General features: G+C 43.9%; 1 protein-coding gene across 1 annotated transcript in view; it reads right to left on the reverse strand.

The window, feature by feature from the left end:
* LOC309569086 (uncharacterized protein) overlaps positions 1-15,079 on the reverse strand; it is a gene marked incomplete at its 3' end in the record, with an annotated part of 62,855 nt that overhangs the window by 1,967 nt on the left and 45,809 nt on the right. Inside the window, exons 13-18 of the mRNA XM_082274850.1 lie at positions 12,842-14,543; positions 12,490-12,576; positions 8,772-8,942; positions 6,793-6,963; positions 2,948-3,118; positions 2,017-2,181 (exon numbers count right to left, since the gene is read on the reverse strand). Of these exons, the coding sequence (XP_082130976.1) occupies positions 2,017-2,181; positions 2,948-3,118; positions 6,793-6,963; positions 8,772-8,942; positions 12,490-12,576; positions 12,842-14,543 (2,467 nt within the window). The remainder of the gene's footprint in view (positions 1-2,016; positions 2,182-2,947; positions 3,119-6,792; positions 6,964-8,771; positions 8,943-12,489; positions 12,577-12,841; positions 14,544-15,079) is intronic.

A 15,079-nucleotide genomic window follows, 5' to 3' on the forward strand; every position in this document is an offset into this window, starting at 1 on the left:
CTGACAGCAAGATTTTGTCAGCAGGTTTCAGCCAATGATTAATTCAGGGCTGAGACCTGCTGATCGACTGTGTCCAATTACAGCCCAGAGCCCTGTGTTGACAAACACACAGGGCTCTGTACAGAGTGAACGATCTGTGTCTGTTTCCAATCCCTGCAAAGCAGCACATATTACACACTTTACACATTGTTAGGCACACACTTAACCGCTTGCTTACTCTGAGATGTTAACCCCCTTCCCAGTCAGTGTCATTAGTAGAGTGACAGTGTATAGTATTATCACTGATCACTGTTATAGTGTCACTGGTGAAGCCAGTTTCAGTTAGTCAGTTTGTCTCCCTCCCACGCAATGTCATTTAGTGCCAGGTTGCCAGATGCACTATAAGTCACTGATCGCCGCCATTATTAGTATAAAAATAAATAAATAAATAAAAATTCCAGCATATATATCTCATAATTTGTAGACGCTATAACTTTCACACAAACCAATTAATAATAAACACTTATTGGGATTTTTTTTATTTTATTTATTTATTTATTTTAGCAAAGACATGTAGCAGAATACATTTTGGCCTAAATTTATGAAGAAATTTGATTTTTAAATTTTTGTTATTTGATATGATTTATAAGAGAAAGAAAAAAAAATATGTCTTTTTTTTTTTTTTTGTCTATCTACTAAAATAAAAGTATATATAAAGTATATAATAAAAAATACTAAAAATAAAAATAAAATATCTACTAAAAATAAAAAACTTTGATACAACATAAAATGTTGTAGACAGTACAGAGCTCTGCCCCTTCAACCACACGGAAAATGTGGAAGAGCCATTGCCAGAGTTTTAGGTACCCAAAGCAAAAATCCTGTTTTTTTTTTTTTAATTTTCCTAACACATAATTGCATAGGCTTTGCAAAGTGCATTTTCAGTCAGTTTTAGCTCATTCAGTAGAGTGAAAATTTCCCTTGAAATTAAACATCCTTTACTCCTTTAGTAATTCAGGGTCAAGGTGTACATAATAGGGATCGACCGATATCGGTTTTTCGTTGCTGATACCGATAAAGATTTTTTGGCCATTGCATATCGGTATCAATATTTTGAACATTTAAAGTTTTGCAAAATAAACACAATTTTCGACACAAATCTGTTACTGTGCTGGCTGGCACCCTTTGGTGGGTGGCTGACTGGTACCCTGTGGTGGGTGGCTGGCTGGCACCCTTTGGTGGGTGGGTGGCTGGCACCCTGTGGTGGGTGGCTGGCACCCTTTGGTGGGTGGCGGGCTGGCACCCTGTGGTGGGTGGCTGGCTGGCACTCTTTGGTGGGTGGCTGGCTGTCATCCATTGGTGGGTGGCTGGTTGGTACCCTGTGGTGGGTGGCTGGCTGGCTGGCACCCTGTAGTAGGTGGGTGGCTGGCACCCTGTGGGGGTGGTTGGCTGGCTGGCACCCTGTGGTGGCTGGCTGGCTGGCACCCTGTGGTGGGTGGCTGGCTGGCTGGCACCCTGTAGTAGGTAGCTGGCTGGCACCCTGTGGTGGCTGGCACCCTGTGGTGGGTGGCTGGTTGGCACCCTGTGTGGTGGGTGGTTGGCTGGTACAGGCCTGTGGGTGTGTGGGTGGCTGGCTGGCACCGGGCAGCTGTGGGTGGGTGTATGTATGTGACGGCTGTGCTAAACACACTGTGTGCACTGTAGTCACTGTCCCGAGACTCCAGACGAGGCCGAGGGAGGCGGTCTAAGAAGGCAGAAACTGTCCCAGTGCACGGAGGTGCGTGGCGCAACATACGCAATGACGTCACGACAATATCGGCAATATCAGTAACCTCCGGGGCCGATTCCGATACATCGGGGAAAGTGCATATCGGCCCTCGATATATCAGCCTTGCCGATATTCGGTCGATCCCTAGTACATAGGCTTAAATGAGAATGGGTAGAACACTGGGTAGAACATCAGATAACTGACTAGGTTACTCCAAGATATAAGACCCCCATTGTCCCCCCGCGACTAATACAGCCCATAGGACGCACCTGATGTATTGCAGGCTGGGCGAGGTTCGTATTAGCTCCCTGATGTAACCGGCACTTCTGTCGGAAACCAATTTGCTACTAAACTCCAGATGCTTGAGACTCCTGTTATTACTCAGCCGTACCAATAACGGCACTTGCTCGTCGATCAGATTGATACCACACAGCCTACGAAAAGCAGAAACAAATTATATTTTATATTTATCTATTCATATTTTATGTCCGGCCTTATAATGAATTTGAAGTTATCATCCATGGAGAACAGATATCAATATATTAAGGTTTGATCTGTCCACCACAATGTCGCAGATCGCTGCCATTACTAGTAAAAAAAAAAACAATAATAATGACATAAATCTTTCCCGTAGTTAGTAGAGGCAACAACTTTTGTGCAAACCAATTAAAATACGCTTTTTGGGATTTTTTTATTTTTTTTTTTTACCAAAAATATGTAGCAGAAAACAAATTGGCCTAAAATGTTAAAAAAAATTTGATTTTTACATTTTGTTTTACAATATTGTTTTTTTTTTTTTTTCATAATTGTCACTTTTTTTTTGTTTATAAAAACAAAAAAAAATATTTTGAATGTTATATAGCAAAATGTGAAAAAAAAAATGATTTTTTTTTGTTTTTTTTTTAGAATTGTCGCTCTTTTTTTGTTTATATAATAAATCGCACAGGTGATCAAATTCCACCAAAAGAAAGCTCTATTTGCGGGGAAAAGAAAGGACGTCAATATTATTTGGGTACAGTGTCGCACAACCGCGCAATTGTCCGTTAAAGTAACGCAGTGCCGAATCGCAAAACATGGCCTGGACATTAAGGGGGAAAATCTTCAGAAGTGGTTAATAACTCAAGAGGCTTCAGTTGGGCTTTAAAGAAATATCTACTGCTTGATTGATATGCCCCCCCCCCCCCCCTTCTGGGTTCTTACTTTAGCTCCTCTATCCTGCAGGTAGGACTGGACAGAGCTCCGATGAGGTCACTGAAGTGATCGCCAGCCAGTTTGTTTTCAGACAGATCAAGTCTTCTCAGGGATTGGTTGTCCCTTATTCCATACGCCAACTGGGTGATCGACCTCTCTGAAAGTCCTGTGTATCTCATACTGTGAGAGGAAAAAAAAACAATAGCACAGTTATTAATATTGATGTTTTCAAGCAGGGATTTCCAAACTGCAGGCCAAGGACTGGATTCCACCCTTTGCTAACCTTTATCCAGCCCTTAGGGCACTGCTTCTGCCAATGATATAAGGCACTATTCCTCCCACAGACACCAATGATGGGGCACTATTCCTCCCACTGATACCAATGATGGGGCACTATTCCTCCCACTGATACCAATGATGGGGAACTATTCCTTCCACTGATACCAATGATGGGACACTATTCCTCCCACTGATACCAATGATGGGACACTATTCCTCCCACTGACACCAATGATGGGGCACTATTCCCCCCACTGACACCAATGATGGGGCACTATTCCTCCCACTGACACCAATGATGGGACACTATTCCTCCCACTGATACCAATGATGGGACACTATTCCTCCCACTGACACCAATGATGGGACACTATTCCTCCCACTGATACCAATGATGGGGCACTATTCCTACCACTGATACCAATGATGGGGCACTATTCCTCCCACTGATACCAATGATGGGACTCTATTCCTCCCACTGATACCAATGATGGGACACTATTCCTCCCACTGACACCAATGATGGGGCACTATTCCCCCCACTGACACCAATGATGGGGCACTATTCCTCCCACTGATACCAATGATGGGGCACTATTCCTCCCACTGACACCAATGATGGGACACTATTCCTCCCACTGACACCAATGATGGGACACTATTCCTCCCACTGATACCAATGATGGGGCACTATTCCTACCACTGATACCAATGATGGGGCACTATTCCTCCCACTGATACTAATGATGGCGCACTATTCCTCCCAATGATACCAATGATGGGGCACTATTCCTCCCACTGACACCAATGATGGGACACTATTCCTCCCACTGACACCAATGATGGGACACCGTTCCTCCCACTGACACCAATGATGGGGCACTATTCCTCCCACTGACACCAATGATGGGGCACTATTCCTCCCACTGATACCAATGATGGGGAACTATTCCTTCCACTGATACCAATGATGGGACACTATTCCTCCCACTGATACCAATGATGGGACACTATTCCTCCCACTGACACCAATGATGGGGCACTATTCCCCCCACTGACACCAATGATGGGGCACTATTCCTCCCACTGACACCAATGATGGGGCACTATTCCTCCCACTGATACCAATGATGGGGCACTATTCCTCCCACTGACACCAATGAGGGGGCAATATTCCTCCCACTGACACCAATGATGGGGCACTATTCCTCCCACTGATACCAATGATGGAGCACTATTCCTCCCACTGATACCAATGATGGGGCACTATTCCCCCCACTGATACCAATGATGGGGCACTATTCCTCCCTCTGATACCAATGATGGGGCACTATTCCTCCCACTGATACCAATGATGGGGCACTATTCCTCCCACTGACACCAATGATGGGGCACTATTCCCTCCACTGACACCAATGATGGGGCACTATTCCCCCCACTGACACCAATGACAGAGCACTATTCCCTCCACTGATACCAATGATGGGGCACTATTCCTCCCACTGACACCAATGATGGGGCACTATTCCTCCCACTGACACCAATGACAGGGCACTATTCCCTCCACTGATACCAATGATGGGGCACTATTCCTCCCACTGACACCAATGATTTGGCACTATTCCTCCCACTGACACCAATGATGGGGCACTATTCCCTCCACTGATACCTCATATGTTCACTGCCAGCCACAGGGAACAAGCTGGAGGAAGTGCACACAGGAATCCAATGACAGTGTGTAGAAAATGCGTAAACCAATACTGACAGGGAGAAACCCTGCAGACGAGGAACATGGGGATTTTAATGTGCCCAATATGTGAAAGAAAAACAAATCATAAAAAATGTACAAATTTTATTGAAAACAAGATAATCAACACATAAAAATTCAGCATATAAGAGGTGTATCACATAACACAACACATCCTACTGTGCGGTGGATCGACATGTTTCGCCCACAATCTGGGCTTCCTCAGAATCCGGATGTGTTAAAGACTTTTCATAGACTTTTCATATAGATCGGGCTGGTCTGTCTGAGGCAGGGGCGTTTGTTGGCGTTATTATCTTCTGACACGGGACTTTTCTCCTTACTGGACACCTTATGTCCCAGGAGATGCCTAGAAAATACATGCTTTTTGATTTTTGGGTTTATCTGTCCTTTATTTTTCACTGCATATATCCCTGTATGTGTAAAGACTTTCTGTAGGGATTTTATATGTCTCTTCCCTGCCTAGACCAATCAGTCAAGTATTTGTTGTGCTTTTATATAGGGTGTATATTTTTGAAAAGTCTATAACACCATCTGGATCCTGAGGAAGCCCAGATTGTGGGTGAAACGTGCCGATCCACCGCACTGTAGGATGTGTTGTGTTATGTGATACACCTCTTATATGCTGTATTTTTATGTGTTGATTTTTTGATCTTTTTTTTAATAAAATCTGTATATTTTTTTTATGATTTGATTTTCTTTCACTTTTTGGGCACATTAAAATCCTCATTTCCCTTGTCTGCAGGGTTTCTCCCTGTCAGATTTGGTTTACTCTCAGGGGATTGTGCCGATATTTTGTAGATAGATATTACTCTCCACCAGCGGCTGGTGCATGAAAATTTGGGGGGGCGGCAAAACCTACACCCTCCCGTGGGATGACCGGAGCAGTCAAATCTACCACCCCTCCCAGGATGGATGGCAGGCTGGCTGGCTGCCCAGCGGGACAGCCAGCATCCTTACCTCCTACTTCCCCGAGCGGCTTTGAGTCTCCTCCGGCCGTACGTCTCCTCCCTCTTAACTGGCCAATGGCCAGTAAAATCGCTTCTCTTTTCAGCCAATCAGGAAAGGGGTCTCAGCACCTGCTTTCTGATTGGCTGGAAGGAAAATCAGTGTGATAATAGCGAATATTCATTTGCGCTCCGAGCCCACCCTTTTTTGAAGCCTATTAGAGCCTCTGGCTCTAATCACGTGCTTAAAAAAAAAAAAAAATCCCCTATTGGAATCCATGCAACCGGCGACCTGCATGTAGATTAGGGGGCCGGACGCATGGATAGGGCGGGCGTCGCCCCAGCGGCCCCAATGGACGGGCCGCCACTGCTCTCCACCCAATTCCCATTTGTGTAGGAAATGTGGGCAATCACAATAATAAACGAACCCCTCCCTTTTGTTTATCGTGTATCACGTTACGGGGCCTACACCCCCAAATGATGTAGGCATGGAGGAGGAGAAAGGGAGGGCTGGTCAATAATTAATTTGGAGCCCATAAAGATGACGACATAGTCATGTGGGGCAGCTAAACTGGGAAAAGAAGTCAGGTGAATGGCTTCCCCTACCAGAAAAGAGAGCATGCACAATACAGGTGGCCATGCTAGAGCCAAACAATTGGATGCAGCAGCGGGGACATTGAAAGAAAGGCAGTGAAAAGAATTTGCAGGATCAACCAGGTTTTTGTTTTACTTTATAGAATTGTAGTAATGTTGAGCACTTTTTACTCTGCCTACTCGCTGTTTTAAGGATAAAACTATTAAAAAGTTTGGGTTTTATTAACACTTAAAGCACTTTTTTTTATATGCAACCCATTTATACTTACAGTAATTCTTCCAGCCTGCATGATGGATTTGACAAAGCTGCTACCAGATTGGCAAAGTTGGGACCCTCAAGATTGTTGTAGGACAAATCAAACTTCCGTAGGGCCTGATTATACTTTATCACCGATGCCAGCTGAGGGCAGGAACTGTTTGTTAGACCAGTGCCTCTTAAACTGCAAAAGAAAGGAATAATTTAATCCAATGTCAGTAATTAAAACATGTCTCGAAGACATCAACTTATCAATTTTCACATTTTAGCACTGAGTCAGATGTAAAGTACATACAGTAAAAGCTTCAACTGGGACAGTGAGGACACTTCCAATATATAGCAAAGTGTATGTGGACAACCATCAAAATTGAGTATAGCTGCACAAGGTCAGTTATATAAAGACATTGTTCGACTAGTTTGGTGTGGAGGAACTCGAATGGCCTTCACAGAGACCTGACTGCAACCCTACTGAACACCTTTTGAATTAATTGGAACATTGATTGCGAACCTGGTCTCATCCAACATCAGTACCTGATCTCATAATTGGTGGTCAGCTCCATAAAGACATGGTTTGACCAGTTTTGTATGGAGGGAACTCAAGTAATATACATAAAGACCTGACCTCAACCCTACTGAACACCTTTGGAATTAATTAGAACATTGATTTCAAGCCAGGTCTTCTTATTCGACATCAGTACCTGCCCTCATAAATGATGGCCAGCTCCATAAAGACATGGTTTGAACAGTTTGGTGTAGAGGGACGCAAGTGACCTACATAGAGACGCTCCAGCAGACGTCCGATGACGAAACACGTACGGTGGAGTCTAACGTCTAACGTCACTTCCGGTTTCAGAGCCTGAGCCGTGGAACGCAGAAGCCTCCCGGCTACTACACTGATCACGATCAGCCTATACATAGAGACCGGACCTCAATGCATTGCGGCCCTATGAATTGGAACATTGATGGAGAACCTGGTCTCATCCAACATCAGTACCTGACCACATAAATGGTGGCTGGCTCCATAAAGACATGGCTTGACCAGTTTGGTATGGAGGGACTCAAGTGATATACATAGAGACCTGACCTCAACCCTACTGAACAGTTTTGGAATTATTAGAATGTTGATGGCAAGCCAGGTCTTCTCATCTAACGTCAGTGCCTGCCCTCGTAAATGGTGGCCAACTCTATAAAGACATAGTTTGACCAGTTTAATGTGGAGGGACTCAAGTGACCTACCTAGAGACCTGACCCCAACCCTACTGAACACCTTCAGAAAGAATTGGAACTCTAATTGTGAGCCAGGTCTTCTTGTCCTAATTCAGTACTTGACCTCACAAAGGTTCTTTTGGCTAAATGGAACGCAAATACCCCCAGGTACTCTCCAAAATCTAGCGTAATGCCCACCCAGAACAGTGTAGACTGCAAAGAGGTGCCCAACATTAATGGCCATGGTTTTGGGTGTCTAATGGGCTTGGTCAGGTGTCCCCAAACTGATGGACATATTGCCTCGTTTCCACTGAGCGGTACGGTTTGGTTCGGTACAGTTCAGTACAGTTCGGAGCGATACACCTTGATCAGGCTTGCGTTTCCACCGCCAACAGTACCTCAGCTCAACAGTACCTTAACAGTGTAGCTTCACCCTGTTGGTACGGTACTAATTTGCTTGATACCCCATCGAAAGGGTCCCAAAAAAGTGGTATGGTACGGTTCGGAACTATGGTACCATTCACAACTTTTGACCATGGAAACGGCAAAAATTGCATACCGTACCGAACAGAACCGTACCGCTCAGTGGAAACGAGGCAATAATGTATCTATTATTTTGGTACACGTGTCAACAATAAAAAAGGAGATTACAACTGATTTAGAGAATATGATAAAATATACACCAAAAAGTCTTAAAGCCAAGACCCATAATAACATTTGAGATAGCTCTGTGTCTGATTCATATTGCATTAATTATTTGAATGTTTATGAATCTAATATATTCACCTCAGTTCTTCTATCTGGCAAAGGGGGCTGGACAGATTTGTGATCAAGTCGTCGAAGTCAGCACCAACAAGACTGTTGTAAGATACATCAAGTGCCCTCAGGGTCTGGTTCCTTTCGATTCCAGATGCCAACTGAGAACAAGAGCTGCTCGTGAGGGCATTATCACTCAAACTAGAACATCAAAGCAAAATAGGTCAATGGATGAAATTTTAACAATATTTCAAATGTTTAATCAATTATTTAGTTACTACTTAGTTACTTCGGGAGCATAGGATATAAGGAAACACATGGTGTTCAAAACTAAAGACTTTGTTACTTCAGTGAATTAGGCTGAGGAACAAAACCAAACCACAATTTTTGGCTTAAAAGAAGGCAAGGAAGAAACCAAGGCCAAGTGCTGCCAATTTTGCCCAATGAGGGAAAGAAAAAAACTCCTTCCTGATATAAAAAAAAATGTTTTTAAAGTAAAACTATAGGGAAAACTTTTTTTTTTTTCCATTTTGGATGAAGTAATGGAAGGTTATAACCTCTGTATGGTTTATTTTCACCATATTTGTCCCATTAGGGGATATTTCCCTTCATTTCCTGTCCCATAGCCAAAACAGAAAGTTAGAGGAAATCCTTGCAAATTAAGGGAATATCTTGGGGACCTTCAGGTCACTAAAACTTGTATCCCCATTGCAAGATTTTACCTCTATTACTTTTCTGGGGACAACCCAAAATGTGGGATTTTCTCTTTCAGTGATGATGATAAACAGGACAAATAGAGAGGGCGAATCTCCCTAAGGGGGACAGAGAAAACAATAAAAACTAAAAACTGACAGGGGGTCCAATCCTTCTTCACTTCATCCAAAACTAAAAAAAAAAAAAAAAAAAAAAAAAAAAAAAAAAAAGTTTAGCCTTTAGTTATACTTTAACTCCCTAAGATTAGGCCAAAAAAATGGTGTCAGTTTCCTGCTTTACCAACTGCAGTTATCAGCATGTCATCACTCTGTGGTCTGTTGTAGGACGTGCCAAGGTCTGCCTGGGGTTAAGAAAAAAAAATTGGAAGACTTTCTGACAGCCGGTCCATCTACAGTTGATTATTCAGGCTTTGGTCATTGCTGAACACTTATAGTAGAGGAAGCGAGAAATCAAAATGATGTGCCTAAAGCAAGGAATGGTGGGGGAAAGGTCTTAAAAGTGGATTCTCTAAGAGGTCCAAAAGAGAGTGCTTCATGTTGATAACTTTCGACAAGCCCTAAAATTTTCGTTTTGGACACCCAAAGCATGAATTGGAGGAATGAATGCTGTGATAATAAAGTCTAACCATGAATACTGTATGTACCACACGTTAAACTTCTATTTCACAGCAGTTGGGTGAAGTAAACACCTGTCAGGACTCTGGAGGCGAGCCTGACGTGCAGAGGGCAACCTCTAGCTCACCGAGGGATGAAGCACAGACGAGTCACCCAGGCAGCAGACACAGGCAAACCTGAGGTGTGGAATCTAAGTGCCAACCGGTCCTCACCAGAGCCTCTGATGGTGAGGATGGATTTCGCTGAGTGTATAGCACCAGGTCACGGTCCTCAGGGTTGCCCCGCCAGGAGGTGAACAGGTCCGGATCTGGTGGCAGATAAACAGACAAGGATAAGGCGGAAGAGTGGTCACAAACAAGCTGAGGTCAGGGCGGGCAGCAGGTGAGGGGACAAGCCAGGAGTTCAAACAGGAATCAAACTGGATACAACAGGTCTCAGTTCCAGGAACACAGGAGAAGCTGCAGACAAGACAGCAAAGTGTAAATGAACCAGCCATCCTTAAATAGGCTGTTTGGGCGCCAAGATTAAAAAGGTCATTGCGTGCGCCTACGTGCCCGGGTCACGTCCGTCGCGCATTGGCGAACGCCTGCTAGCCATTAAATGGGCAAATGGGAGGTTCACGCCTGCGCACTTCAGTGTGCACAGGGAGCGTTCCTGACAACACCCCTCTAAATGAGGGGAAGAAGGCAGCTTGAGGAGTGACTGTAGGGTCATCAAAAAGAAAGAACAGTAATTTAGTATTCAACCCTGCAAGGGCAGCTGATTGCCGTAGGTTCTTTGCTATAGCCACTAGCGATAATCACTGCCTTCTCTTGGCTTTCCCCACCACCTGCTCCTGCCCCCCCCCCCGCCACGAGAAGACAATGTCTCAGCAGGAGGGATACCCCTGTCAGAGCTGTATGTGCTGATAGGGGAATCGTGCAAATTTCTTTCCTGAAAACCATTGTCATGCTTTGGCCGGGATTCGATCTGGTGTCCTGTTGTGTTCTGGATCGTCTCCCTACTGTCTGGGCCATGGGAGGATTCCTATTCTGAGCAAGCTTCTCTTTCACCTACCTTTTGGTATTTAACGTTTGCTCCACCCAGTGGCCAGCTGTGGTAAGTTATCTAATCCTACTACCCATAAATACCCTCTTCCACTTCCTACTGGTGCCTTAGTATAGGTTTTGCTTCCTGTTTGTCTGCTGTGTATGTTCTGTTCTTGTTGCTGACCTTGGCTTACCTTGACCTCTCTTCGGCTCACCCCCTTGGACTGTACTGGCTCTGGCTATCAACAATGGCTTGCTCTTGACCTCTCTTTGGATCACCCCTTTGGACTTACCGGCTCTGGCTATCAAACTTGGCTTGCTCTGGACTATTCTTCTGGACTTTGCTCCCTTGGGGTCTGGTTCTTGACCTACTCCTAACCGCGAGTCATTTTCGTATTTGCTGAACCCTAAGTTTACTGGTTGCACTTTCATTTGTGGTCCTGATATTTCAGCTGCAGGACCCTGTCTGCTCCTCCACCTGATACTGGGATAACAAGACTACTGGTCAGGAAACCAGAGGAGCGGTTGGGGTCTCTGGCAGGCCTAACACCCATGGCTGCAGGAAAGAAATTTGCATCGTCTATGGGCAGCCTTACTCACCCTGGTTTAATGATGAGTCTAAGGGTTTGTCTTTTTGAGAATTATTGCTGGGTAAACTTGGGTGGGGCGCAGGGAGCTGTGGGATACTTCAGAAACACTGTACAGTAATAAAAGGACAATCTTCACTTGGTCAATGCTTCTTAGTACAGTCCCTTTCGTAGCATCCAAGGGAATGAGTAACACTGAGATATTCTAAGAACTGTCCCAGTCCAAGCAATACTTGTACACAATGGGAGAAACAGCACACAGTCTAAGATCCTAGATTCAGGCCTGTACTCACAATTCCAATGTCTAATTGGATGCCTCTTTCCAATATCAGCTAGACATCCACCCGTTAGCTCTCCAGACCAGATTCCCAGTGAAATCCAAAGACTCTCTAAGAATAGACCCCCCCCATCTCTGACCTAGCTGGGACCTTGATGAGCATTTGTAAATTTCAGCTGGGCTACCCAGTAGGGCAGCAGCCCTTTAGGCTGGGAACTTCTCCTCCTGGACAAGAACAGAGCTGCCCCAGACTCCATACTATTTATGTACTCCCCAACCACCTACTGGGCACCTTTCCCCATGCATTGATTGAGACAACATAAATATTCAAGCTGCTGATCTGCCTTTTCCAGCCCACTACATCCTAGACTCCTCCAGAAGGCAGGGAGCAACAACCAAACCTGCAGCCAGTAAAGCAATTCTAAACTGCTCCGCTGATTACAGGGGAGTCAAAAAGAGCTAACTAACCTTTTTAGCAACCTACCTCAGAGTAGTCTATGAATTCCCAGCAGAAAAGAAAAGACTTACTTGAGTTTCTGGATTTTGCACTGATCATGAGTTAATGCAAAGCATATGAATTCCATAGCACTATCCTTTAAGTCATTGGTGTAAAGGCTGCAGAGAGCAAAAGAAAAAGTAATATCATACAGACTATTATTAGACTGTGTAAAATAATAATAATAATAATACAGACTATTATTAGACTGGAAGCTTTCGGTTCACTAGAGTCAGTTAGTATGTCTTTGCACTTATTAAACAGATATACCACAATGCTTTCAATAATACATTTAACAGATCTAAAGGAAGAAGTTAATTGTTTAGGTTAACGCACTTTAAATGGTTACATTTCGAAACACTGAATGAAAACTATTTTTATTACCTTATGTCTTTAATGGTATGTAGAACTGGTTTAAGTCTCTCCAGGCCCTCACTCTGAATATTACATTCATTGAGATAAAGTCTTTCCGTTTCTTTGCAGCAATCGAGTATGAATGCCAACACGGCACAGTGCAATGGGGTGTGATACACCCGAAAAAATTCAAAACACTTGAAAGGTTCAAGGGTCTGGGAGACAAGAACCTTATTCCTGCTCTCAAAGAGATAGAAGAACACATTCAGAAGCCTCCTCTTGTCCTTTTTGTAACTCTCCAGCATCTCGCTTTTAAGAATGGATATCAGCCAGTTGATGACCTCTTTTGAAGCTTCAGCGGACAGTTCCCCCACGTAAGGTTTTAACATTGCTCTTGTTGTCTTGTCTGAGAGACCACAAATGAATCGGAGAACCAATTCCCCATGAACGTTTGGGAATAATGGGCCTTCAGTCAGTAAATTAGCGAGGTTCCCAGGAGAAAAATGAAGGTAATGGATCAAAGCGCCAAAAAACTCCTGAAGGATGAGGTGTAGGAAGGAAAATGTGGCAAGGGGATCTGATTCGGTCATAAAACTTGAAAAGAGATGTGAGGATGTGTCAATTCGAAAAGATTCCAGATGACGTTTATCAAATATGATCATGCGATTCTTAACTCCATAGTCTGCCATCTTCCCAATTGATGCCAATATTTCTGGAGCTCGGTTTGTATCCTGGGTGTGATTGGAGAGAATGTGTGTCACAAAAGTCACAAAAAGTTGTGTCAATGTCTTGGGCAAGGATAGCAACAGCAGGTTTTTGTCTGTTGGATGGGCTTTAAAGCACATCAATAACACCGTACAAATGATCCAGCAGTATGATGGGATGTAACAAAAAGTGTACAGTGAATCTTGTTGACGCACATACTGAAAAGCCGCTTTTTCCATTTCCTTGTCTTCAAAGAAATATTCAAAATAGATCTGTTTTTCCTTGGCGGAGAACCCCATGATCTCAACTATTCGCTGAAACACATCGGTGTCAATTAAAGATATCTTTGTGGGTCGGCTAGTCATCAGCATGGAACAACCTTTGAGAAGAGTCTTCTTTAGCAAGCTAACCACAATCGCACCAACACAATCCTTCTGTTTGGTGTTGGAGCATAATTTGCTTGGGCTAAAATCCATGGGTTGGGTACATTCATCCAAGCCATCAAAAATGAAGAGCAACTTTTCAGGATCTTGCAAGATGTTATCAAGCTGATCCTGCAGATATGGATACTGATCAAGAATCATGTCCTCCAAACTGACTACATTGAGTCTGTTGAGTTTCCGGAATTTGAAAGAAAAGACGAAGCAAAACCTTTGGTAGTGCTTTTTATTTACCCAGTCATAGACAAATTTCTGAATTAGTGTGGTCTTACCGACACCCGCTACTCCACTTGCTATTACTATGCGTGGTACACATTTTAACCGGTGGCACCAGTGAAACAGTCTGCTTGGAGCCAGGTTTTGTAGCCCACTCCTTGTTTCCTGAAAGCAACCCTCAAACGCTTCTCCTGCTTTGGTTAGCTCATCGTGGGAAGGTTGTCTAAAATGATTTGTGCAGACTACAGTAAGGTTCACATAGCGGTTTGAAATATAGAAAGATTTTTGTCTGTGTGTGGTGCCTGGTGGTTTCTTCTCAGTGAGATTTTGGGTTTGCTGCTGCAGATGTGCTCTGTGCTTTGTCTGGATCTCTAAAAAAAGAGGCATGAAATCTGTCATTCTAAAAGTCAAGAGGGTTTAAAAAATCATAACATTCCGGATATACAATGTGACATACTGTGCTCCACCAAGACTACACTATATAGCCAATGTGTCAGGACCCAGATCTGAACCTACAACCTCTGCTGTGTCTGGCAGTGTCTGTTCATGCTGAGTCACCTGGAATGATGGACAGCACTCTAAACTTTTGCTTGAATGATCCTGCCTTGAAAATTGTTTCTCTTGCACTTTGAACCCTTTGCTCCTCCTATGAACCTCTTATTTTAGCCATGCCTTTGTACTTCCTGTTTGCCAGATTATTGTGCTCTCTCCAGCCAATATCTTGCTCTTGTTTCTCTTGCTGCCATTTATATCTCTGCTACCATTGACCTTTGGCTTGGTCCTCGAGTACACTTCTGCTTTATCTCAACCTGTAATCACTTGTTACTTACCTTTGATTTGTTTACTCACTATGTTTCTGCTTGATCCTTACCTGCAATATCTGCTACTGGACCCCGGCTTGCTCACC

Source organism: Pelophylax lessonae (assembly GCF_965119305.1).
Source record: "Pelophylax lessonae genome assembly, chromosome: 13".
NCBI classification, from domain to species: domain Eukaryota; kingdom Metazoa; phylum Chordata; class Amphibia; order Anura; family Ranidae; genus Pelophylax; species Pelophylax lessonae.